This window comes from Condylura cristata, unplaced genomic scaffold (genome assembly GCF_000260355.1).
Source record: "Condylura cristata isolate star-nosed mole 26May11 unplaced genomic scaffold, ConCri1.0 scaffold00008, whole genome shotgun sequence".
NCBI classification, from domain to species: domain Eukaryota; kingdom Metazoa; phylum Chordata; class Mammalia; order Eulipotyphla; family Talpidae; genus Condylura; species Condylura cristata.
Genome location: NW_004567109.1, coordinates 15,128,493 through 15,151,279, shown reverse-complemented (window position 1 = coordinate 15,151,279; position 22,787 = coordinate 15,128,493). Strand labels below are relative to the sequence as shown.

Sequence of the window (22,787 nt, the reverse complement as noted above, 5' to 3'; positions counted from 1 at the left end):
AAGTCTTCCAACTTTACTTTTTCTAAATTATTTTGTCTCTTTTGAGGGCATTGGATTTCCATATGAATTTAGGATCAATTTGTCCATTCTGCAAAAAAAGATAGACTTAGAATTTTGACAGAGATTTCATTGAATCTATAAATCAATTTATTTTTTAAAAAAGATTTATTTATGTATACAGAACTGGGATACAGGCCAGAGGTACAGGGGTGGTGAGAGGATTCACCAGAGACAGAATAGGGAGCAGAACAGGCAGATCGGCGAAGTACACTGCTGAGGGGAGCAGTGGGTGGGTCAGGAGAGGTCTGCCGCGCCATGTGGGTCACCTCCAGAGTGGGGATCAAACTCGTGCTGACATGGCTTTAGCTTCTTAGTGCTATGCTTTAACCTATTGTGCCACCAGGGAGGGCCTGCGTCTTTAAATCAATTTGGAGGTATTACAATATTAATAATATTAAGTCTTAAAATTCAAGGACACTGGAGAGCTTTCAACTTATCTAGCCCTTTAATTTCTTTCAACAGATACTTCATAGTTTTCAGATTATGCATCTTGCATCTCTTTAGTTAAACTTAATACAACTCACTACTAAAGACTTTATTCTTTTTAGTGCTGCTGTAACTGGAACTGTGTTCTTAATTCAGTTTTGGCCAGTTTGTTGCTGGTATACAGCTATGCTGATGTAATTTAGTAGCTCTAAGTTTTTGTAGATTCTTTAGGACTTTCTATATACCAGGTCTTATCACCTGCAAACACTAATAGCTTTGCTTCAACTTTTCTAATCCAGATGCCTTTGACTTCTTTTTCTTTCATATTTATCCGGGGTAGACCATCTAGCACCATGCCAAATAGAAGTGAGGAGAACAGATGCTCGTCTCTTGCTCCTGATCTGCAGGGCAGCACTTTCAGTCCCTCACCATTTGCTGATGAGGAAACTGAGGCCCTAAAAGGTCGAATGATTCGCCCAAAGTCTCAGCATCATAATCCTAAGTCAGACAAGATGTAGCTCGCACCAGCATGCAGTAAGGAAATGCCAGAGTCCAGGGGAGGCATGGACAGCTGAAGATTTTCTTCTTGTAGGGAGGGTGACGTCTTGTCTGGCATTTGTTGGGGTGACTGCCACGGGCTAGGGCTGTTTACCTACAAAGCCTAGCTCAGCCAGGCCAGCATGGAGGGAACATCAGGTCAGCCAGAGGGAGCTTCTGAGGGAGAGCTGCAGTCCAGCCAGCAGCCCACTGTGCAGGGGCCCGCACCCCCAGGGGTGCTGTGAAGTCAGGCTGTGCTGCCTGGGGAGATTGCACAAGGCCTACAGCAGGAGTCTTTAGGTTTCCTCTGCTCTACAAGGATGAAAGCCCTCCAGAAAGAATGGAAGACACCTTCACCAGGAAGTCAGCAATGAGAACACGTCACGGGGACAGAGCTAGAGCAGAGGTGGGGCAGAGGGATTGACTCAGAGGCCACGAGAGAACAGCGTTTATTCGAACTCCTGTACCATAGCCACGCTCCAAAGGGTCGGTTTGCTGCTTTCCCTTTTATAGGTGAGAAAACTGAGGCTGGAGGCTTTGGACTCTGATGGACTTGAAGGGAGCCCATCAGCAGTGGGCCTGTGGGGAGGGGCAGGTCCGCCCAGAGGTAGTCGGTCTCTGCACTGAGGAGTCAGGCCCCAGTTGCGATGCTTTGGGGTCCTGCAACCATTCTGTTTTGTTTTAAGATTTATTTATGCACACAGAACCGGGGTACAGGCCAGAGGTGTGGGGGGTCAGAGGATTCACCAGAGACAGAGTGGGGAGCAGAGCAGACAGATCAACCGAAACACACTCCTGAGGGGAGCAGTGGGCAACACAGGAGAGGTCTGCTGTGCCATGTGGCCAGCTCCCTGGCTGGGGATAGAACTCATGGTGTAGTGGCTGTGGACAGTATCATAGCACTGCACTTTAATCCCTTGTGACACCAGGGAGGACCCCCCAGCAGCCATTCTTGAACCAGAAATGCTAAAGGGAACAATGAGGTGGCAGATAGGCTTTGGAGCCCATTGGGCTGTGTTTGAATCCTGCCTCTGCTGCGAACTTGCTGTGTGACCTGTGTCTCGCCCTATCTGCCTTGGGCTTTAGTTTCCACAGATGGACAGTGATGGCTCACAAGAGCGGAGTAAATGAAATGGACATAAAGCAGCAAGTTCAGGGCAGGCTCAGTGCTAGTCCCCAAGGAAGGCCTCGTCCTTGTTCTCTTACCTGGTTTTCTGTGACTCTGGCACTTGAAGTTTGGTCTCTATGCCCAGTAGAGGCCTGGGGTAGGTAGTGTTTGTGTGTGCTTGGTGGGTCAGTGAGGGGAGCAAGGGTTCATATTGGCTAGGCAGTTGGGGGAGGGTTGCCCTGCCGGCCTCAGAGGGGCCTGCACATAGGACAGCTGTGTTCTGTTCTCCTTCAGAACATGGGTCTTCTGAGGCTGAGGGGGACCAGACTCAGAATCTAGCCTATGGGCAACAGGCATCAAACAGACAAAGGTATGGCTTCACCTGGCTGCAGGCCAGCTCTGCACATGGTCCCTCATTTAGGCCTCACCACAACCCCATGAAATCAGTACTGTTCACACGGTCCCCATTTTACAGATGGAGATGTTAAAAGCACAGAGAGGTTAAGTGACTAGGTGAAGGTCACACAGCTCATAAGTGTCAAAGAGAGGAGTCAAAGGCCACACTTTTGACCACTATAATATACAGCTTCGCCTGGGAACAAGCAGCCAGAATCTGACCTTGATGTGTGAAAACAAGGACTTGATAAGTTATCCTCAAGGCAGATGTAGGCATGGCCCTCTACAATTTAATTACTACATTATTGTATATAATTGCTTTCATGGTTGTGGGCTTATTTGATTCTCTGGTAAAGAAGACAGGACATTATTTCCTTTTTTATCAGTGAGAAATGAGATCCAGAGTGGGAAAGTGACTCAGCCTATCGATACAAATTTTATTGAGTACTTACTATATGCAAAGTCCTTTACTCACTTCACCTCAGTTCTTATTTTATAGATGAGAAAACAGGCTCAGAGAGAACAGGTACATCACTTTCCCAAATGCCACAGCTCATTGGGTCCCCAGCCCAAGTCTTGCTGGTAACTGCTGGGCCCTGGCCTCCGTCCCATGCCGGCCAGATGTTAAACTGCAGATTGTTTTTGTCAACCTTCTGGTTTTCCCGCCCCCCCCCCCCCCATTGTCATAGTCACTCTTGAAATTCTCAATGCCTCCTTAATTAATTCTTCCTAAGTGCCTGCTCCATTAAGGAGCTTTCTGTCACAAGTTTTGGCTTAATTATATGATGTCGTTCATTGTACTTAATGGGGGACTCTGATTAATCACCTCTTTATTTATCCAAATGCCCATTTATCTGCAGTGGGAATCTCCTAGGGGAACATGTTTTATGCTGTGTTTTCTCCACCTGATCGCCTTTCCCTACAACTAACTGTGTCTGAAACGCTTCTCTTTCTGGGGTCCTCTCTTCTCAGACCTTTGCAGCCCACTCCAGGGCCTGCTTGGGCACCTGGGCCTCTGGGGAAAGGGATCAGAGAGTTGTATCAGTCTGCATGTGGGAACATGGGCAGAGTAGGGTGGACGGAGTCCTAGGAGGGTACTCCCAGCATGGAGAGTGAGTCTGGGCCTTCCACCTTCTGGGGAAGACCTCGGCATTTCCCTCTGCTCGCTCACCTCGAACCCCTCCTCACCCAGCAGAAAGCATCATGCCAGGGGCCCTCCCTGGTGGCACAAGGGGTTCAATCTCAGCACTATGAAGGCATCTGCAGCCCCTGCAGCACAGGTTTGATCCCCGGCCAGGGAGCTGACCCACGTGGCGCAGAGACCTCTCCTCTCCTATCTTGCCCACTGCTCTCCTCAGCAGTGTATTTCAGTAGATCTGTCTGTTGCGTTCCTCACTCTGTCTCTGATGAATCCTCTGTCACCCTCCACACATCTGGCTGGTACTCCAGTTCTTATATGCATAAATAAATCTTTGGAAAAAAAAAAAAAAACAAGAAGCATATGCCAAGCTCCCGCTCCCATGACCCTCTGCTCAGATCCTTCTTGACTCCTCACCGCTCTTTCTTACTCTCCCAGAGCTGCTCAGGACACCTACATCCCACATCTGGGGTGACCAGCCTGTTTCAGTTTTCCCAGAACTTTGGGGTTTTATCGAGGTGCCAAACCCCGAGAAACCCCACAGGGCTGGGCAAAGCAGGGTGGTTGGTCATTGTCCTATAACTCGGGATATTTTTTGCTTGTTCATTTTACCCTAATTATTTGCCTTTACTTTCTTTCCTTTAAAAGTGTTACTCTCCAGTGTAAAAACCTTGCAGAAATGTCTCTGGTTGACTCTGAAGACCTCTCATAATTCCACTCTCCAAAGCTAACTGTTTGATGACTTCATTTTTGTTTTTTTTAAGAATTATTTATTTGTGCATACAGAACTGGGGTACAGGCCAGAGGCTCAGGGGCGGCGAGAGGCTTCACCAGAGACAGAGTGGGGAGCAGAACAGGCAGATGGATGAAGTACACTGCTGAGGGGAGCAGAGGGATGGTCAGGAGAGGTCTGCCACGCCATGTGGTCACCTCCGGGGCAGGTGGGAATCGAACTCATGCAGAAGTGGCTTTAGCTTCTTAGTGCTGTGCTTTAACCCGCTGCGCCACCAGGGCCTGTTTTTGTTTTTAACTTCTGGATAGAACTAAACTCACACCACCGGGTCACCGCTTGGCCCCGGGCCACACCCACGTCTTCGACCTGGAGGCCAGCCGGGGTGGGCAGTGCAGTTTCGCCATGGGCAGGTGCAGTGTTGACTGCCCATTGAGAGGATGCCAGCACATTCCCAGGGCTTCCTTGCCAGCCCCTCAAGGCCAGATTCAGGGTGACCTCCTCTCTAAACCCTGCCTGGCCTCCAGTTTTATTTTCATTGATGTCATTTTCATCTTATTGCAATGGCCTTGGCACACATTATCTAACTACATTTTCACACCTCCAGGAAGTGTGGAACTGTCATCCCCATTTTATAGATGTGGAGGCTGAGGCTCACATGGTCTAGCTACCCAGTCTTATTACAGAGCACACCTTTGCTCCCTGACCCAAAACTGTGTTGCCTCCTTACCCGGGGCGCACCAGAGTTGGTGGTGCTGGGGTTGGAGCCAGGTCACATGTCCTGTGCTCCCCAACAGTGTACCAGCATGGGGGGCAAAGCCCAGAGGAGGTGTGTTGATGAGACAGCTCTGGTAGCCTCTAGCTTCTAATTTGCTTCCTACCAGAACCCAGAAATTAGGGTGGTAGGAGGGTAGGGCCTGGTGAGAGAGCCAGGGGTCTTCTGGAAGCTTTCTGGACCCACAGAGGGGCCTGGCTCAGAGGCAGGAAGCACAGACACCTAGGACTAGAGAGGGAACGGGGGCAGGGCCTGAGTTCGGGAATGAGTCTGGCCCTCGGTCCTCTGATGACACCGACACTGCTGTGGAGTGGCCTTGTTCGCTGTGGAGTGGCCTTGTTCCTGTTCTGGGAGATGGAGCCTGAGTCTCAGAGAGCACTGGCCTGAAGTCCTTGCCTGAACTGCTCATACTGCCTCCCTCTGTGGCACTATGGGTTTGGACCAGATGATGGATGAGGAATAGGTCCCAGGAGATGGAAGGGCTCTTTGATTTTAGACTGACCTTGCTATCACCCTGGGCTGCTGGGCCAGGGTTTATGCAAATTGATGTAGATGTATGCTAATTAGACTACTGCTAGGTTCTTGGTTCTCATGGAACTGCCAGCCCAGAGGTATATGGAATAGCTCTGCCCAGAAGGGGCCTGAGGAGCCCCCTAGCTGGGGGTGGGTCAGCAGACCCTGGGAGGAAGGGGTGGGGTTGCCATGGAGACACAGGCCAAGCCCCAGCCACTGCCTCCTAACTGGACCAGCTCTGGCCAGATCAGTCCTCTGAGACAGCCCCAGCTCAAGCAAGGTCTCTCTCAGGGCTAATTATGGGGAAGGTAGTGACCAGCTGCTCCCTGGCTCCCCCAGAGAGATGGAGGCCCACTTAAGGTGAGGGCTGGGACTGGGTGGACGGTCCTGGCATTGGCACTGAGGAGGGAAGGCAGAACTGTCACTGCGTGGCCAGGCGCTGGGTTCTCCGTAGTCACCACTGAGTTCTCAGCACTTAGCACACAGAAGGCTTGAGGAAATGTTTGTCGAGTGAATGAGTGATCATAGGTGTGATGGCAAATGGCGGTCTGGGGACTTGGGAGCAGGACCTAGAGCAGGAGGCACCCTCAATCAGGGCGGTGAGCGCTAAGGTCCCCAACTGCCAGGACGTGTACATATACTCTTTGGGGGAAGAGTTTGGTTCCCAGCAGACCAGTGGGAGCCTCAGCTTTTCCTGGCCCTGGGCCAGCCTCTCACCACTCTGGTCTCAGTCTCCTCACCTGTCAATGGAGTTGGATTGAGACAGAGGTCATAGGTCTGGGGTAACACGTAGAGGCTCAGAAAATGACTCTACGTGCAGAGGAGGCCTGTTCAGAGATTAGTTGTCTTCTGTCAGGAAAGAGCTGCCCCACTCTGGCAGCAGCTGTCCAGGCACCGCCTGAGGGAAGGCAGGACGTCACTGCGTGGGCAGGGGCCTGGGTTCTCTGCACTTGGCAAGCAAAAGGCACTTGAGAATGTTTGTTGAATGAGTGAGGGACACAGATGAGAAGTACCGGAGCAGCGTCCGACCCTCCTGGGTGAGTCAGCGTTGCTGACTCATGGGAGCGGTTCTACCCCCACCTTCGCTCCAGCTCTTCCCTGCCTCTCCCTCTCTGGAGACTCCAGTGGTGTGTGGGAGGGCAGTGGGTGTGGAGACGAGGACTCGGGTGTTAGCTCGGCCACCTCCTGACCTCAGGTGAACACTGAACCTCCTCTGGAAAAGGGGGCAGCACCAGAGCTGGGGGGGGAGGCACCCTCAGCTAGGTGCAGTGGGGTGGTGCAGGCAGAGCTGGGCAGGCGGACCAGCTCCTGGGGTCAACAGCCATTCGGCCCTTAGCAGAAGGCCCAGGATGCAAAGCCAGACTCCCAGGGGGAGGCGGCCCAGGGAAGCCAGTCTGGTTGTGGGTTGGGGCGCAGAGGCCCCCACTGGTGCAGATGAGGAAGCTGCGGTCAGAGGAGCCTGCCTGCCCAGGGCTCCTCTCACACAGGCGAGATGGCTGCTCTCTCACGCAGTCTGGGAATCAATGTTTCAGAACAATTTTTTCCTGAAATTTTTTTTTAAAAATAGAGCCTTGTGGTGAAATATTTCAGAAATACACAAGGGTGTGTATTTAAAAGCAAGGCCCCCCCGCACCCTCCATTCTCTAGAGAAAACTCCTCAGATGCATTTGTTGTGTGTTTTCCTGGTTCTTGATTCTGCATTTACAGTCACACATTTTAAGGGCGTTTTTGTTTTGTTTTGTTTTGTTTTGTTTTTCCCTCTTTAGAGGGATGGGCTTGGCCATTTTCCAGTGGGATCCAGGCTGAGGCAGAGAAAGGCAGAGGACTGCATGAGCCTTGGAAAAGAGGGGGGCAGTGTGTGAGAGAGTGAGATGGGCGGGTTGACAGGAAAGAGTCCCCACAGGTCACTGCACACAGCGGGTGGGGACCTGGCAGAGAAGCCCCCAGCTCAGCCTCTCGGAAGCAGGAGCTGCATCCTTGAAATCAAGTAGCCCAGGGCCTGGCACGCAGTAGGTGCACCAGTGTTCCCCAGCCAAGCCCCTACAAGGCCCATCTTCCTGCAAGACTGCTGGTTTCAGGAAACCAACTCTTTCAATCTCTCGATGGGTGTTTACTTCTCGTGGCATGCTTCCGTGGGCCCCAAGGTGGCTGCAGGGTTCAGGCCATGTGAGGAGACCCTTCCATGGACAAGTCCTGCCTCTCTGCTGTCAGCCTGCTCACCTCTTAATGAGGGGGTTGGGCTCCCAGCTCTCCGGAGGTCCTCCCAGCTCTGCCATCTGTGGCTTCAGTCCCACTCCCTCATTTCACGGATGAGAGGCTGAGTCGAGTTTAATTTTGTCAGCTGCCTTAGAAATCCATTGGGAAAAGGGGGGCTTACGTTTGGGGATGCAGCAAAGACTTGCCAGATACTGAGCACTAATTGTGTACCAGATGCTAAGCTGAGGGCTTTCCATGCACCATCTGAATCCGCAGGGCATTTTCCTTGTGAAAAGACACCCAGAGAGGGGGAGTAACTTGCCTAAGGTCACACAGTGAGTCCAGAACTGAGCTGGGGATGGTACACAGTCTGCCCCCCCCAAAAAGGGAACTCTCCCCATATCAGGCCTCTGTGAACTAAAGTCAGTGAAAGAAAACCTGGCTGGACCAAACCATTTTCTAGAAACTTCACACCCCCACCCTGCCTTTGTCACTCCCCAGACATCCTGGCTTCTGTGTCTCTGGCCTGTGGTGACATGGCTGGACTTTTGGTCAGGAAAGTAGTGGACATGCAGAATTGACTGGCAAGGGTTTGGGCACAAGAGTCTTCTGATGGGTTCCATTGCCCCAAGCCCAACCCCACCCCACCCCACCCCCACCCCCACCTGGGGCTGGACTCCTGGGGTTGGCGTCTAGACAGACAAGAGCATCCTACTGAGAACAGAGGCAGCCCTGACTCGGGGCTGAAGGTTCCCATGGCAACTGCATCCCCTCAGCTGGCAGCTACCCGATAAATAAATAATGGGGGTGGGGTGAGGGGGGGAGAGAGCTGAGGGCAGGGGGAGGGGCAGCAGGGGCGCCTGCTGGAAAGGGGAGTAGGCTGTGGGTGTGGTAGGCTGCAGGAAGGGGAACTGTATTCCACGGGAGAGACTCAGGTGGCGCGGTGAGAGTGGCCAGGTGAGAGGACATGCAGGTCGGAGTCGGGACCTGACGGCCGCCAGCCCGCCAGCTTGGAGGTGAGGGAGCAGGAGGGAGACCAGCCCCTGAATCTAGCTTTCTGGCTCGCACAGCTGGCACGTGGGGCCCACACACTGGAATGGGCCTGGGTTGGCTGGCACGAAGCTCACGGCGAGCCATGAAGGGCCAGCTGAAACCTAGCAGGTAGCCTCTGAGGCTTGGATGACAAGTGGGCATGAAGTAGGGCCCCAAGTCGTGTTAATATTGGGGCTGGCTGTCCGGGAGCTTTGGCTTTGCAGCCGGGGGGGGCTGGCGCGCGAGTACCCCCTGGGTGCCCTGTGAGATCCCGGCCCTCACGGGCGCCCTTGTGCAGGAGCCGGACTGGGACAGACGCGCGTATGTTAACGGATGATAAGTGTCGTGGAAAAAATGTATAGCAACGGGGAGGCGGGGAGTTCTGCGGTGGAATTTAAAGATTACTGACTCCTTACAGCCATAGGAAAGCAGTATTAGGAATCAGACCCACTTGTTGGTGACAAAAACTGAGAGGTGGGTACCAACCAAGCCAGGCTCTTCCCCTCACCCCTGGACCATCCTGCCTCTGGGTCATGGGACAAAAGCCAGAGAAAATGTTGCTGGCAGGAGAGAGGATAGTGGCCCTGAGGTGAGGCGGTGAGAACAGTTGATGGGTTTGGTGATGTGGACAGGGCCGGGCCCCCCAGTGAGAACAGTCTGGGTGACTGAGCAGAAAGCCCAGATAGTAAGCCCAGAGGAGCGAGGGCACCGGGATGTAGAGCCTGAAACAGTCGGAAGTGAAAGCAGAGAGGGCTTTAGCTGGAGGGATGGAGACCTCTGTTTTTCTCATAAAGAGTCTTGAAGTGTTTAAAGCCTGGCTGGGGCAATGGGAAGGATGGGTTAGCACCGAGGAAGGTGTGGGCCCTGGAAAGGTAGGGAGAGGCTGGAGGTCAGAGGGCAGGAGAAGGCCGGTGTAGGAGAGGGACAGGGCCTCAAATACAGCAGGCAGGGACGGAGGGCGGAAAGCTGTGAGCAGGGACGAGGCACAGTATCGGGAGTCTCTTGAAGCTGATGATCACAGGTCGACAGCGGACTGACCTGGGAACCACTAACTGGTGTATCAGGTGTGGGATTTTCCTGCCAGGTGTGCTGGGAAGGGAGAGAAGCATGTTGAAGTGAGGGATGGTGGATCTCACAGGCAGAGTTGGGGTGTGAAGAATGGAAACGGGAGAGAAGTGAAGTAGGGGAGGACCAGATGCCCCCAGCCATCTGGCCATCCTGAACGGCATGGGAGAGCAAGGGGTGTCCAGAGAGGGTGACTGGAGACAGGGCAGGTACAGGCCATGACACTCCACGTGGTCATGGACAAGGAGGAATAGAGAGGACAGGGTGGGAGAAGAATGGGTGAGGTGTCTGAGAGTCTGAGGAGCTGGGGTTCCCCAGATACAGTGACTCAGAATCATGCTTGTTTTCAATGAAGGGACAAACCCGGAGGCCAGTGGGAGACAAGGCAGTGATATAAAGGGGTGTTACCATGGGGACCCCTAGAGATACCCGCTCAGCTGAGGAACACAGGAGAAGACCATCCTGGGATGCCTTTCAGGGCAAGGCACCCCTCAGGGAAGGAGCTGCTACATTTGAGAAACGGTCCCTTCTCCTCGCCAGTGCCGCCTCCTTGCTGGCCAGGGGGCTGGGCAGGCTGGGTCGGGAGGCGGCCGGGAGCGGTGTACACATGAGGGACCAAGGCCTGATGAACAGACGTGTGGGACCAGCAGGTACAGACAGGGCTGCTCGGCTCAGGGGACTTGTTCTCATCTGTCACTCCAGGACTACAGTCAGGGGGTCTCATCCTGCTTGTTTGGGGTCCTCTGTGTCTGGGGAGGTGGCAGGCCCGAGGCCATCACCATTAACCCCAAGCTTTCTGTCTGTACTCATGACCGTGACTCAACTGTCCTTGTGCTTTAGAAAGAGCCCCCGACAGGAGGCTGCAGGAGCTGCTGTACTGGCCCTCTTCGGAGGGACACTCCGGAGGCTGGCCTCAGCTGGCTTGCAGCCTGAGCAGAGAAAAGTATCCCCGAAGTCCTTTGTTCGCTCCTCGGCCCATGTACACTTGAACTTTATGCAAAAGCATGGATTGCTGCTGTCTCCGTAATTCTAACCATCAAAGTAGAAGAGACACCAAGCCAGTTGTAGATTGCTGCCCACACACACACCTCTGGAGCCCTCAGATTGTTGTTTCTACGCTGGAGCAGTGAGCTGGGGAGAAGGGCCTCTTGTTCTCGTCTTAATTTGTTAATCTTTGCCTGTTGCAAAGATTGTGACTTGGTTCTCCAGTAAAACGTAGTAACTACAATTGAGATTATTTGAGACACAGAACCTCAATTTTAAGGAAATACAGGTGTGTGTGTGTGTATGTGCTAAAATCTACGCAGGTGGGCACTTGGTGCCACACTGAGGGGCTGCCGGCAGGAGGGCGGGCATCATTCGGTGAGCAGCTTGACCACACTGGCTCGCTGCTGATTCCGCTGCTGCCTCTGTCCACTCTGCCCACTCTGTCCTAAAGGGCCACAACCACGACTCACTCATTCTGCATCCGGATCACGGCACAGCGCCTGAACAAACTAACCCTCTGTGCCTAAATAAGATAAGCGATGGCCCTGGATACCAAGGGCATGTCACAGGTTGGCTGGGTAGATGCCACGGAAGGGGACAGGCGAATGAGCATTGTCTGTGAGGCCAGAGCCAGGTCTGAAAGGGACTAGAAAGTCTGTCCTCCCTATTCTGTTGTCTCCCTGTCGGGGGTCTTCCAAGAAAAGAGGGGTGCTGCACTTTGAAGGCCAAGGAAGGCTTGGCTGTAGGGAAGGAGGAGCGAAGGTGGAATTGACCTGTTGTTTCAGCCACTGTGGGGCAGGAGCTGACCTGCAGTGAGGGTTGAGCCAGACCCTTAACGGCCGTCAGGACCAAGAAGAATCTTTGACTATGAGGTCTTCTAATTAACCGGCACTTATTAAAGCTAATTGTCTGTGATCTCCGTCTTCTGGCAATCACCTCTCAAGGGAGGAATTATCTTCCCTGTTTATAGTTGAAGAAATAGTCCCAGCGAGGGAAAGTAACTTGGCCTCAGCTACACAGCAGAACTGCCACTTGAGCCTGAGGTGTGGTGACTCCAGTGCCCCTGTGGTTACTGCTCCACGCCTCACGCTGTCAGTCTGCAGCCCCGAGAGCAGAGGGCCGTGCAGCAGGAGCCAGGGCTGGGGACGCCATTGCAGGTAGGCACCTCCTCTCCAGCTGCACTGTGAGCCTGCGCGGCTCTGGCCCAGCCTACTGTGTCCTTTACCACATTCTCGTCAGGACCACGTGCCAGTGGAGTCACGCACCACCACGCACCTCGCACCGCCAGGAAGGGCATAGGCAGGGTGGAAAGGAGAATCAGCGTGTGAGAGGAGTTTTGGGGAGAGGGAGCCGTTCGGGCACTTTCCCCCATGGTTGGGGAGCCCATGGGGTCAAAACCAGAAGCGCCTTTTAGAAATAATGTAGTCCAGTGGCCTTGGAGACTGTGGAGAAGAGTCTGGCATCCAGAGGGAAGGAGGCCACCCAAGGTCCCCCAGCAGGCGGTCAGGCGCTCATCAGCACTCACACCTCTTCCTCCCAGGCCAGTCCTGACGGGAAGGTGGAGCATTGGTGCCAAGGTGGGACAGGTGGCAAAGAGAAGTGGAATGGCTGCCTGGCACTGCCACCAGCCTGCAGCGTGACCTTGAGCGTCACTGCCCCTTTCTGAGCCTGAAGAGCCCTTTTTTCAAAACAAGATAATGATCTTAGCTCTGCCTTTCTGCCAAAACAAAGTATCCAGCGAGAGAAGAACTTGGAGCATGCTTTACAATCCGCACAGCCCTGGGGGGGTCACCAACAAGAGGCAGGCTGGTGCCAGGTGGGTGGGTGCCAGGGCTGGGCCTGCAGCTTCCTGGGTCTCTGCCCAAGCTTTGCCATCTGTGTGGTAGCATCAGTTCCACCTCTTCCTGTCTCCCTGCCAGGGAAAAGACTTCTGGGGCCTTCTCAGCTTATCAGAGTGCCCCTCTCCCTCCCAGCCAGATTCTACCTCCTCTTATTTAAGTCAGGACTCCTGGTTGCAGGTGACAGAAATCCCAAGTACAGGAAGCAGAATTCATTCTAGGCCCAGGGAGGTCTTCAGTCTCAAAGCCACATCAGCAGCGAAGTTCCAGGGACTCGCCTTCTCCCCTCCCTCCTTTCTGTCCTTAAGCTTAGCCCCCTTCCTTAGTCGGACTGTCACAAGAAGTGGTGGAAACAGCCAGGAGCAGCTCCCTGCGCTGACACCACACCCATGCAGCTATCTGGGCAGACTGACAGCAGCCCTGACCTGCGTGTTTGGAGAATATCCAGGTGACGCTCTGGGTGGGCCGGGTGAGTGCCCACCTCTGAACAGACCCCCGAGGGATGGTTATTGGTTAGATCTAGATCCAGAATCCTCTTGGAAGTGAAGTGCAGGCTCAGCCCTGCCCCAGGCTAATGGGCTGAGTATCCCGGAGGTGGTTTCCAAAACAAGGAGGTGGATTCTGCCCCCCCCCCCCCAAGAAGGGAGATTGGACAGTAACCACAGGTCTCGTGGCTCCAGGGCTCCTGCGTGTAGCTGAGACCCGGCCAGGCTGCTGGACAGGAGTGTTGATGAGGCCTTTGTCGGTTGGCTTGTATTGCATAACATCACTCCTACCTCCTGGCTTAAAGCAGCCGTTTTAGTTAGCTAACGATTCTGTGGGTCGGCCTGGAGATTCTTCTGGTCTCACTCGCGTGTCTGGCCAATGAGGTTCACTAGCATGTGGGGGAGCCATCAACCTGGCTCAAGGCAAGGCTCAAAGTCTGCTGGGTCCTGGTGGGGGCTGGGCTGCCTCCACTCTCCACATGTCCCCTCATCCTTCAGCAAGTCAGTGCCCTTCTGGGGGGGGTTCCCGGCGGCGCGTGGGCTTCTGGCAGCGAGCAGGCCTGCTCTGGAGCATGCACACCGTCTGGGCCTTCACCTGCACTGTCTCCTAAAGTCCCTGTGGGCAGAGCGAGTCTTGTGACCAGGTGCAGCCTTAGGAGGGAAGACACTGCTGGAGAGTAGGGACAGTCTGTTGCCATCTACTGTGGCTCCTTGCCACAGGAGTGGAAAAGGAGCCTCAGTCTGTGGCCCTTGGAGCCCACTGACCAGGACATCCTCCAGGGAGGGGTCCTCGAAAGAGGCAACTCAAGCCTAGGGGCTTCCTGGCCCCTCTGGCGCGATGTTCCAGTCTTTGGTCAGGGCTGGGCCTGCTGCCTGGACCCGGGGCCATCAGCTGTGAGTGCTGTGTGGGAAGGACCAGTGCCAGGGAGAGGCCGTCTTGGTGTCCTGAGCCCCAGCTGCAAGGTCCTTTAGCCCACCCCAACGGGATGAGCAAGGCTTCATCCCCTTCTTCGCCCCAGCATCCGTTGGGCACTTCAGGACTGGGCTGACTCAAACTGGTGCCCAGTAGGCCCTGGTGCCTCATCGCCACAGTAGCTGGTGTCACCTGCTCCATCAGGCCAAGCGGGAGTCCGTGTCTGTGGTGGTGACGTGGCCTCGGCCCGCTCTTTCCCACAGGTGGCTGCACTACAGCGGCAGATCTTCGACTTCCTGGGCTACCAGTGGGCGCCCATCCTCGCCAACTTCCTGCACATCATGGCCGTCATCCTGGGCATCTTTGGCACCGTCCAGTACCGCTCCCGGTACCTCATTCTGGTATGGCTCCCTCGGGCCCTCCCCAGCCTACCCCCTCCGGCCACCTCTGGCCCTCACCAAGCACCCACCTCTCCTGTTTTGTCTCTGCATCAGCCCAGCTGCAGATGTGGATGCCCGAATCCCAGTGCATCTTTGCTCAGTGGAGACAGGGTTGGTGTTTTTCCTGAAGAACTTCCTAGGGAAAAGCCAAAATATTAACAAGATCAATCACTTAGTGAATGCCTACCACGAGCCAAGCACCCTGCTAAGCGTTTCACTGCTTTATCTTTATTAACAGCTCTGCAAGCCACAGCTCACCACCTCTACTTTCCAGATGGGGAAATGTGGCTCTGACAGGTTCCTGGGCTTCCTAAGGTCACACAGCTAAGTACAGGCTCAGCCAGGGTCAGGCATGGGATCCAGAGTGAAGGCTCCTGCCACATTGCCACATGCCCCCTCCCTCCAGGAGCGCATGGTGGGGGTTTGGCCTTCATTTCTCCGGTTGGTTCCAGAAGGTTGGTTTTTGCCCCTTGATGTTCATACAGAGTGGCTAGCATGGCTTTGAGGTCAGGACCTTCTCTGTGCCAGGCCCAAAAGTGGATTCCATCCCCAGCTCCTCCCATCTGCTTCCTCTTTCCAAGCCCTGGACCTTGGTGGTTTCTTTTAAACTCCTGTTTTCAGCTCATCTCACTCTTGTCCCCCTCTTGAGGGAAAAGGCATTTCAGCAGACTTACTATATAAGTTGTGCTACCACCAGAGCCCTCTCATACTCCCTGAAGGATTTCCCCCCACCTCCTCCAGGCTTAGCCCCCAGAAGCCCTCCCAAAGCTCTCCCACCTGACATCAGGACCCTTCTCTCTAGCTCCTAGGGAAACACCAGGCACCACTGTGAATGGCACTGCCTGCCCCTTGTGGCAGCCGCTGGAATTGCAGGCATAGGACACTCGCTCTTGGGTAGATCTCTATCTGGTGACTGTTCTCTGCAGAGTGGACAGGATGCGCTGCCCCGGGACTTGGACTTGCCCTTCTCTTCCTAGCTGTGTGACCCTGGAAAACATCAAGCTCTCTCTAGGAATTAAATTAGTTATCTCTGAGCAGAGGAAAAATGCCTTCCCCGCAGAGCTGTTATAAGGACTCAGTGGATGTAAAAATGATTTGAGGACCATAAAATGCTCTCCGAGTGAGGTATTGCAGTAATTTCCCTGCCAAAGGGATCCTCAGTCCCCAGGCTTTGCCACCACCCACCCTCCCAGGCCCCCTGACCTCTCCTCTGCTCTCCCCAGTACGCGGCCTGGCTGGTGCTCTGGGTTGGCTGGAATGCCTTTATCATCTGCTTCTACCTGGAGGTTGGACAGCTGTCCCAGGTAAGTCTCAGGCCTGGCAGTGCTGGGGACAGAACCCAAACATCCCCTCCACCAAGGGCTCCTTGTGGGGAGTGGGCCTGGGGCATCATTTCAAAGAAACCTCCCTCTTCACACCCAAATAATCTGTGATTCCCCACCTCTCCACCCCCATGCTTTTGTTTCTGGTCTCTGTACCTCACAGAAACAAACGATGAGGACACAGGGCGAAGGGCAGTCTAAAGAGGGATGAGGTCCTAGCTGATCACAGGCTCAGTGCAAACCAATGAACAGTGCAGGGCTGGAAAGCACCTGCCAGGCTCCAGATGGTCAGAGCAAAGGAGTCTGCGAAGGCTGAGCGCCCTGCCCTGCTTGGACCGCAGACATTTGCCTAGTTCTGATTGATAGTTTTTAGAAGGAAAAGGCTAGTTAAGAGTTTATTCTGGGGAAATCGAATGTGCCAGGTCACATGGAACACTGTGGAAGAAAATGGGAATATTGAACTTGAAGAATTTAACTTGCAAGCCCTGAGGGCATAACTTCTATTTTTAGATAAAACAATTTAAGAATGAGAGCTTTGACTTTGTAGTGCAGTGACTTTGAGTCCCAGGTCTAACATGTCCTAGCTGTGTGACCCTGGGCAAGTGGCTTACTCTCTCTGAGCTTTTTTCCTCATTTAGCCTGCGGATGATAGCAACCCAACATATGTGATTGCTGAAGGGATGAAATGAGATAACACGTCCCAGTGCTTGGCACCTGGTCAGCACAGAGTAAATAGTTAACTGACTACATGACTGAATGAACTGATGAACATACAGATGCACACTATGGGGAAAAACTTCTGGCCTGGGCCAGCCTCCATTTCAAATGGGGAGACCAAGGACTAAGAGAGGAGAGGTTTGCCTAGGGTCACACACAGAAAGCAGTGGGAGGCTGAAGAGGCCATGAATGGGCCTGTATCTAGGATTTCATCAATGACTGCAAAACTGGACCTAGTTACTGAAATTCTGGGGCGCCTGTGGATCAGCTGATAAAAGATTGAAGCCTGGGTGGTCATCAAGCGCCACCTAGTGGCCAAATACAGAATTGCAGCTGCAGGCTCCAAGTCTTTCACAAATGGAGCCCGGAGAGGAGGCTGCTGCCATAGCCAGGTGTGAATTAGGCCTTATATAAAGTCTCCTGGGGCCTGGGGAGGAACCCTTCCCCCCGGCTCAGTATCCCAGGCCCCCCTGCCCCCAGGACCGGGACTTCATCATGACTTTCAACACCTCCCTGCACCGCTCCTGGTGGATGGAGAATGGGCCAGGCTGCCTGGTGACACCTGTCCTGAACTCCCGCCTGGCCCTGGAGGACCACCATGTCATCTCTGTTACCGGCTGCCTGCTTGACTACCCCTACATTGAAGCACTCAGCAGTGCCCTGCAGATCTTCCTGGCTGTGAGTACACCTTCCCACCCCCATCCCCTGCAGTCTCAAAGGTGGCATCTACCCCAACTCCTGTATATGGCCATAGTTAAGAAAGGACAGACCTAGGTCTTCCAGTCTTCCTCTGCTTTGGATTTTTTTTTAAAGATTTACTTATTTATGCACACAAGAACTGGGGTACAGGCCAGAGGTGTGTGTGGGGGGGAGGGGCAGAACAGGCAGATGCACTGAAATGCACTGCCGAGGGGAGCAGCGGGTGAGACAGGAGAGGTCTGCTGTGCCATATGGGTCACCTCCCTGGCAGGGGATCGAACTCATGCTACAATGGCTGCAGATCACCTCATAGTGTGCGCTTTAACCCGTTGCACCACCAGGGAGAGTCCTGGCTCATGGATTTCTTGAACCACCTCCCTTCACCCCTGCCTCAACGCCTAGTCAGTGAGTGAGCAGGTTTAATGAATAGGATCAGGCATAAGACTCCAACCCTGGGTTTAAATTTCTAATGAACCTTTTGGGTGACCTTGGACATGTCACTTGCCTTCTCTAGGCTGGTTTCCTTATCCACAAAAAGGAATGACAATACTCTCAATAAAGTTGTGAGAATGACCCCCCCACACACAGCAACAGCACCCCTCCCTAAAAGGGCTGGCCCTGCCTTGGGCACTTTACACACCCAGAGTCACCCAATCTGTTTTCCTTATAACACGTCAGTGAGGTATTACCCTGGTCTATCTGGGGAAACAGAGGCTCTAAGAGGTAAAACAATTATATTCAAAGTAAAACGCCAAGTTGTTTTGGGTCAGTTTTCACCTTAGCTCACCCCTACCCTCCAGCGGTGCAGGCAGGGCCAGCAGGGCCCGCTCCTTGCCTCCCTGACTCCCTGCCCCTCCCACCCCAGCTCTTTGGCTTCGTGTTCGCCTGCTACGTGAGCAAAGTGTTCCTGGAAGAGGAAGACAGCTGTGAGTGAGCGCCCTGGGCAGGGAAAGCCTGGGCACACCACCCGCACCTTCAGCACCCTGGACAAGGCCGGGTGGGGGGCAGAAAGTCCCTCTCGAGGGAAAGGAGAGGCCCAAGGGGTGGGTGGAGGGGGTTCTACGGAGCCAGCCCCTTCTAGGCTGAGGCCCAGGCGTGCAGGTGCCCAATCTAGGGCCCAGCACCCCTCTCACCTGTGCGCATGCTCCCTCTTTAAGTCCTGCCCGTGGGAAGGGCTCCCCCACCCTTCCAGACATTGCCCATTCCCAGTCTCCCCTTCCGCCCCACAAAGGTCTTGCTTCCTTGGGTGACTCGACATGCCCCCCACATGCCCCCTAGAGCCTTCTGCCTTAAAGGATTGCTTCCCCGCCACCCCCCAAGTTCTCTGTCCTCTGAGGAACTTGAACCCCGCCTGCCTGTAGCTCGCCCGGGCCTTGGTAGGTAGCTGCATCCCTCAGGGATCCGCGGCAAAGCCCAAGCTAGGCCCGGCTCCAGGGTCAGGCTTCTCTGGTTCCTCCCTCGGGGCCCAGCCTCCAGCAGCTCCGCCCCACCCAGGCCCGCCCTTAATCGATGTCACATCCCCTCCCGCAGTTGATTTCATCGGTGGCTTTGACTCCTACGGATACCAGGCGCCCCAGAAGACGTCGCATTTACAACTGCAGCCTCTGTACACGTGGGTCAGGGGTGGAGCCGATGGGGTGGGGGAACCCAGGCATCGGTGTAGTGGAAAGAAGGGGCGGGAGTGCTGGAAAGTAGCCCGCTCTCACTGCCCCAGTCCTCTGGGCCCCCCTTCCAAGCCTGCCCATGTCTCTTGCAGGTCCGGGTAGCTTCTGCCCCGCGCCCACCCCGGCGCTGCAGACTTGGTGGCTGGACGAACGGCGCTGCGCGAACTCGGGCGAGGATGGGCAGGCGCGCCCTCTGGCGGCTCCCGGGCCGACTGCAGGCTGCACCGGCTGGGCTGGTTCTGCTGCCCCTTGGACTTGGCGGCCCTTTGCAGCACGGACTTAAGGGGTGGGGTAGGGCGGGGCGGGGGAGGGGGATCGTGGGGTTTGTATTTTTTTTTTTTATCTCAGCCTTGGCCTGTTCTGGGGCCTGCCTCCTCTCTCCAGCCTCTCCCTTTCATCCTTCACCCACATCCTGCCCCCTGTCCAGAGAGAAATGGCAGGGTGGACAGACAACCCATGCCTTCGCCAGCCCTGGGGAAATATGCCAGCGAACTAGGGTCAGGCGTGCTGGGTTCTACGCCCTGCTCCATCACTGACTCTCTGGCGTTCTTGAAGCCCTCTCTGGACCTCAGTTTCCCCGTTTCCATTAAAGCAGTCCTTAGCAGGTGTATTCATTCTAGCCTTCTCAATTCCCTGGGTTAGGCTGGGGTTATGATTCTCATTCTGCAGCCATGGAAACTGAGATCCAGAGATGGGAAGCAGCTGCTGGAGACCACAGCCTGAGCTCCAGGTAACCACAGTCCTCGGGCAGCGTCCTTCCTGTAGTTTCAGACTCCAGGAGCCAGTGGTCCTCTCTGGATTCCATCCAGGCCCTCCCCACCTGGACTCTCTAGCACCCATGCGCTGGACACCACACTCACATCACAGCCTCCACCTGCCAGCGCCTCTCAAAGCAATATAATCAATACTTTCTTACTGGGAACTGGATGGACAGAAGCCCAGAGCCCTAAATCCAGCCTGACCCACAGGGAAACCTCCCGAAACTTGCCCTTTGTCCACCCTCAGTAAACTTTTCAAGCTCTCTCCAATAAAAGGGGACCACAGCTCAGTCACCTCACCACCTCCTAGGTCCCGGAGGCTGGGTCTGCTGCACCCATGATCCCCTCTCAGCAACCCCACCATTACCGATGGTGACACCCAATTCATCAGTTGGAAAACCTGTGGTTCCAGAGAAGAGGGCTGGTCGCCCGTGTTCCAGATCACCAGCGTTTATGACCTCTCCAGTGTCCACGCCCAGCAAGCCCAGGAGCTGGTCTGGAAAGGCAGCATTGGCTCCATGGCCCTTGGTGGGTGGGGAGGACTGCACCCTTCTTTGCAAGCAAGTAGACTTGAGAGCTCATTCTCCCCACCTCCCTCCACCTACCGCTGAGGATGTCGGGTCCTCAGCTAGTACAGCCGAGCATAGGAGGATCAGGCTTCAGCTTCCTGGTCTGTGAGCAGGAGGGTCCTGGATTAGGAAGGAGGGGGGGAGGCTGGGTGAATGTGCCTGCTGTCCACGCTGGCCACTGTATTTGTTGCTCTCTACCCTCTGATCTAGCGTCCCTGACACCCAAGGTCAAACTCGCAAGCTAAGACTCTGCCTCACCGTCCCATCTGCAGAGCTGGACCGAGGAACTCTGGACGGTCAGCGGGTGGGTACAGCTCAAGGGGCAGAGTGCCCTTCAGGCCAGTTCCTACCTCCAGCCTCTTCCACTCCCAGCCGGCTGTCATCTCACCCCCACCCCCTTTCTACTCAACGGGTTTAGCCACTGGTGCTTTGAAGCCTTTTGTTTTTATAAGATGGTTTTTGCAAGGGGACCAAGTTCTCTTCTCACTGGGCCCTTGCAAGGCAGGGGCTGTTGCCCTGGCTTCTGTGCAGGTGGGTTGATTAAAGATGGTTTTTCTTCTTTATCCTCCTGGCCTCCTGCCCGTGAGTCAGCTTGATTTTCCTAGCGTGAAGTCCCTGCCCGAGGTGGACACCTGTGGGAGTCCATGTCACTGTCATTATCAAACATTCCTGGGACACCAGCCTGTGGCTCTGGCTGACTAGTTTTGGGAAACGCTCCCTGTCTTGTCCCTGAAATGCACAAGTGGTGCTGAATCAGTGGGTCCACAAACCTGGGAGAGCTTTGGTTTATCTTTCTGACCACGTGTGCATGTTAAGTTTATGCTTCCAAATACACTTTACACCTCGCCTCTGCCCTCTTCCTGGCTTGGAAGAAGCAGCTCCTGACCTGGGATGAGCTGGCAGACAACGCTTTAGACACAGATGCCTGCGGCCCACCAGGACCTGGGGTCCTTTTCTGGCAACACAGCTAAGAGCTGTGTTTTGCTATATATATATATATATTTTATTATTGTACTGTTATGAACAGGTAATGTCCATATGGTATAAAATTCACAAAGTTCTAGGCAGCTATGAACATTGAATCTATTCATCTCTTGCTAAAGAGTCGATGCTTTTTAAAATGATGTAAAAACCTCCCTTTTCACAGAAGTGGCCACGTTTTCTGCTCACCCCTCACTTCTTTCCCATAATTCTGAGCCTTGGCGGTCTCCCGCCGTGGTACATTCAGAGCTGCGACCTGTCCCTCCGCAGTGACTGGGTCAAACTGGGATGCTCGCCGAGATCCCCAGGTGATGGTGACACTGCCGCGGTCCACTCTGCAAACCTGTGGGATGTGCCTGGTTGTGGGGCCCAGAGGGAAATGTCACGGCGAGTGTCTCCAGGATGTCACTGCCTAGTGGGGAGCAGGCGCAAGAGTGAATGCTGATGGCGGGTGGTGGAAGCTGAGGACAGTGGGAAAGATGATTGTGAATATAAACTCAAGGAAAGGGGGCAATCAGGTACATGGATGGGGGGAGGTGGTGCGTGGGGGAGGGAACCCATAGTATTTGGGGTAGAAAGGGTGACAGAGTTTGGAGGGAGTTTGAATGTAGCGTGTATTCATGTCCTAGCAAATGACTGTGATCTTAGCGTCTTAATGCAAATGTGTTCTCGTAAGGTTGAATCAGACTCCTTACTGGGATAAAAGCAAGATGTCTGGGCAGATGGGGCTGCGTTTCTCTCTAGTGTCTCTGAGGGAGAACCCAGTTCTTTGCCTTTTCTTTCTTTTAGAGGCTGCCCACATTTCTCAATGTCCCATCCTCTGTTTTCCAAGCCGACAGCATCCTAGGTCTGACTCTCCCCTCAACCTGTCTTCCAGCCACAGTCAGGGAAAGCTCTCCACTTTTAAGACTATATCAGTCGACTGGGCCGACCCCCACAGTCCAGGGAAGCCCCTCCTCAGAGTCCTCAGTGTAATCACATTGCAAAGCCTCTGTCACCCACCACCTTCAGTCCCAGGTTGCAGGGCTTTGACCGGGATCACCTGGGGGCCGTTACTCTGCCTCCCTCTGGCGCTGCAGCTGCCTCATCAGAGCCCTGAGTGCCCGGCCAGAGTACTGCAGTAGGATGAGATGGGAATGGGCCCTGTGAAAGGATTTTGAGCAGAGAAGCAACTTAATTAGAGCTGCCTCTAGAACTGGCAGGGCAGGAAGGGTCGGCTGGAGGAAACAGGAAGCAGTGTTTTGCCTGGAAGCGGTCCAGGGTCTCGGGCTTCCCTGTATAAGTGTGCTGTTAGGGGCATGTGTGTGCCCCTGGGGGCATGTGTGAACTTGGGAGGGAATGACTGGCATAAACGGAAGGAGCGGGCATGCCTGGTTCAGGTTTGTCACCCCCGAACCAGTCAAGCTGGTCTTCCCAGGAAACCCAGCAGTGCTCCCCC

At 54.3% G+C, this 22,787-nt stretch overlaps 1 protein-coding gene across 3 annotated transcripts in view; it reads left to right on the top strand.

The window, feature by feature from the left end:
- The window catches only part of NKAIN1 (Na+/K+ transporting ATPase interacting 1), a 35,813-nt gene extending 14,504 nt beyond the window's left edge, over window positions 1-21,309 (top strand). The window contains exons 2-7 of one of the 3 annotated variants that reach the window (XM_012722742.1): window positions 14,463-14,600; window positions 15,863-15,943; window positions 17,216-17,356; window positions 18,243-18,303; window positions 18,908-18,989; window positions 19,134-21,309. In XM_012722742.1, the coding sequence (XP_012578196.1) occupies window positions 14,463-14,600; window positions 15,863-15,943; window positions 17,216-17,356; window positions 18,243-18,303; window positions 18,908-18,989; window positions 19,134-19,143 (513 nt within the window). In that variant the 3' untranslated portion in view covers window positions 19,144-21,309. Of the gene's footprint in view, window positions 1-14,462; window positions 14,601-15,862; window positions 15,944-17,142; window positions 17,357-18,242; window positions 18,304-18,907; window positions 18,990-19,133 lie in introns of those variants that run through there. The other 2 variants (XM_012722741.1, XM_012722743.1) reach the window with 2 other exon arrangements.
- The last annotated feature ends 1,478 nt before the right edge of the window (window positions 21,310-22,787 follow it).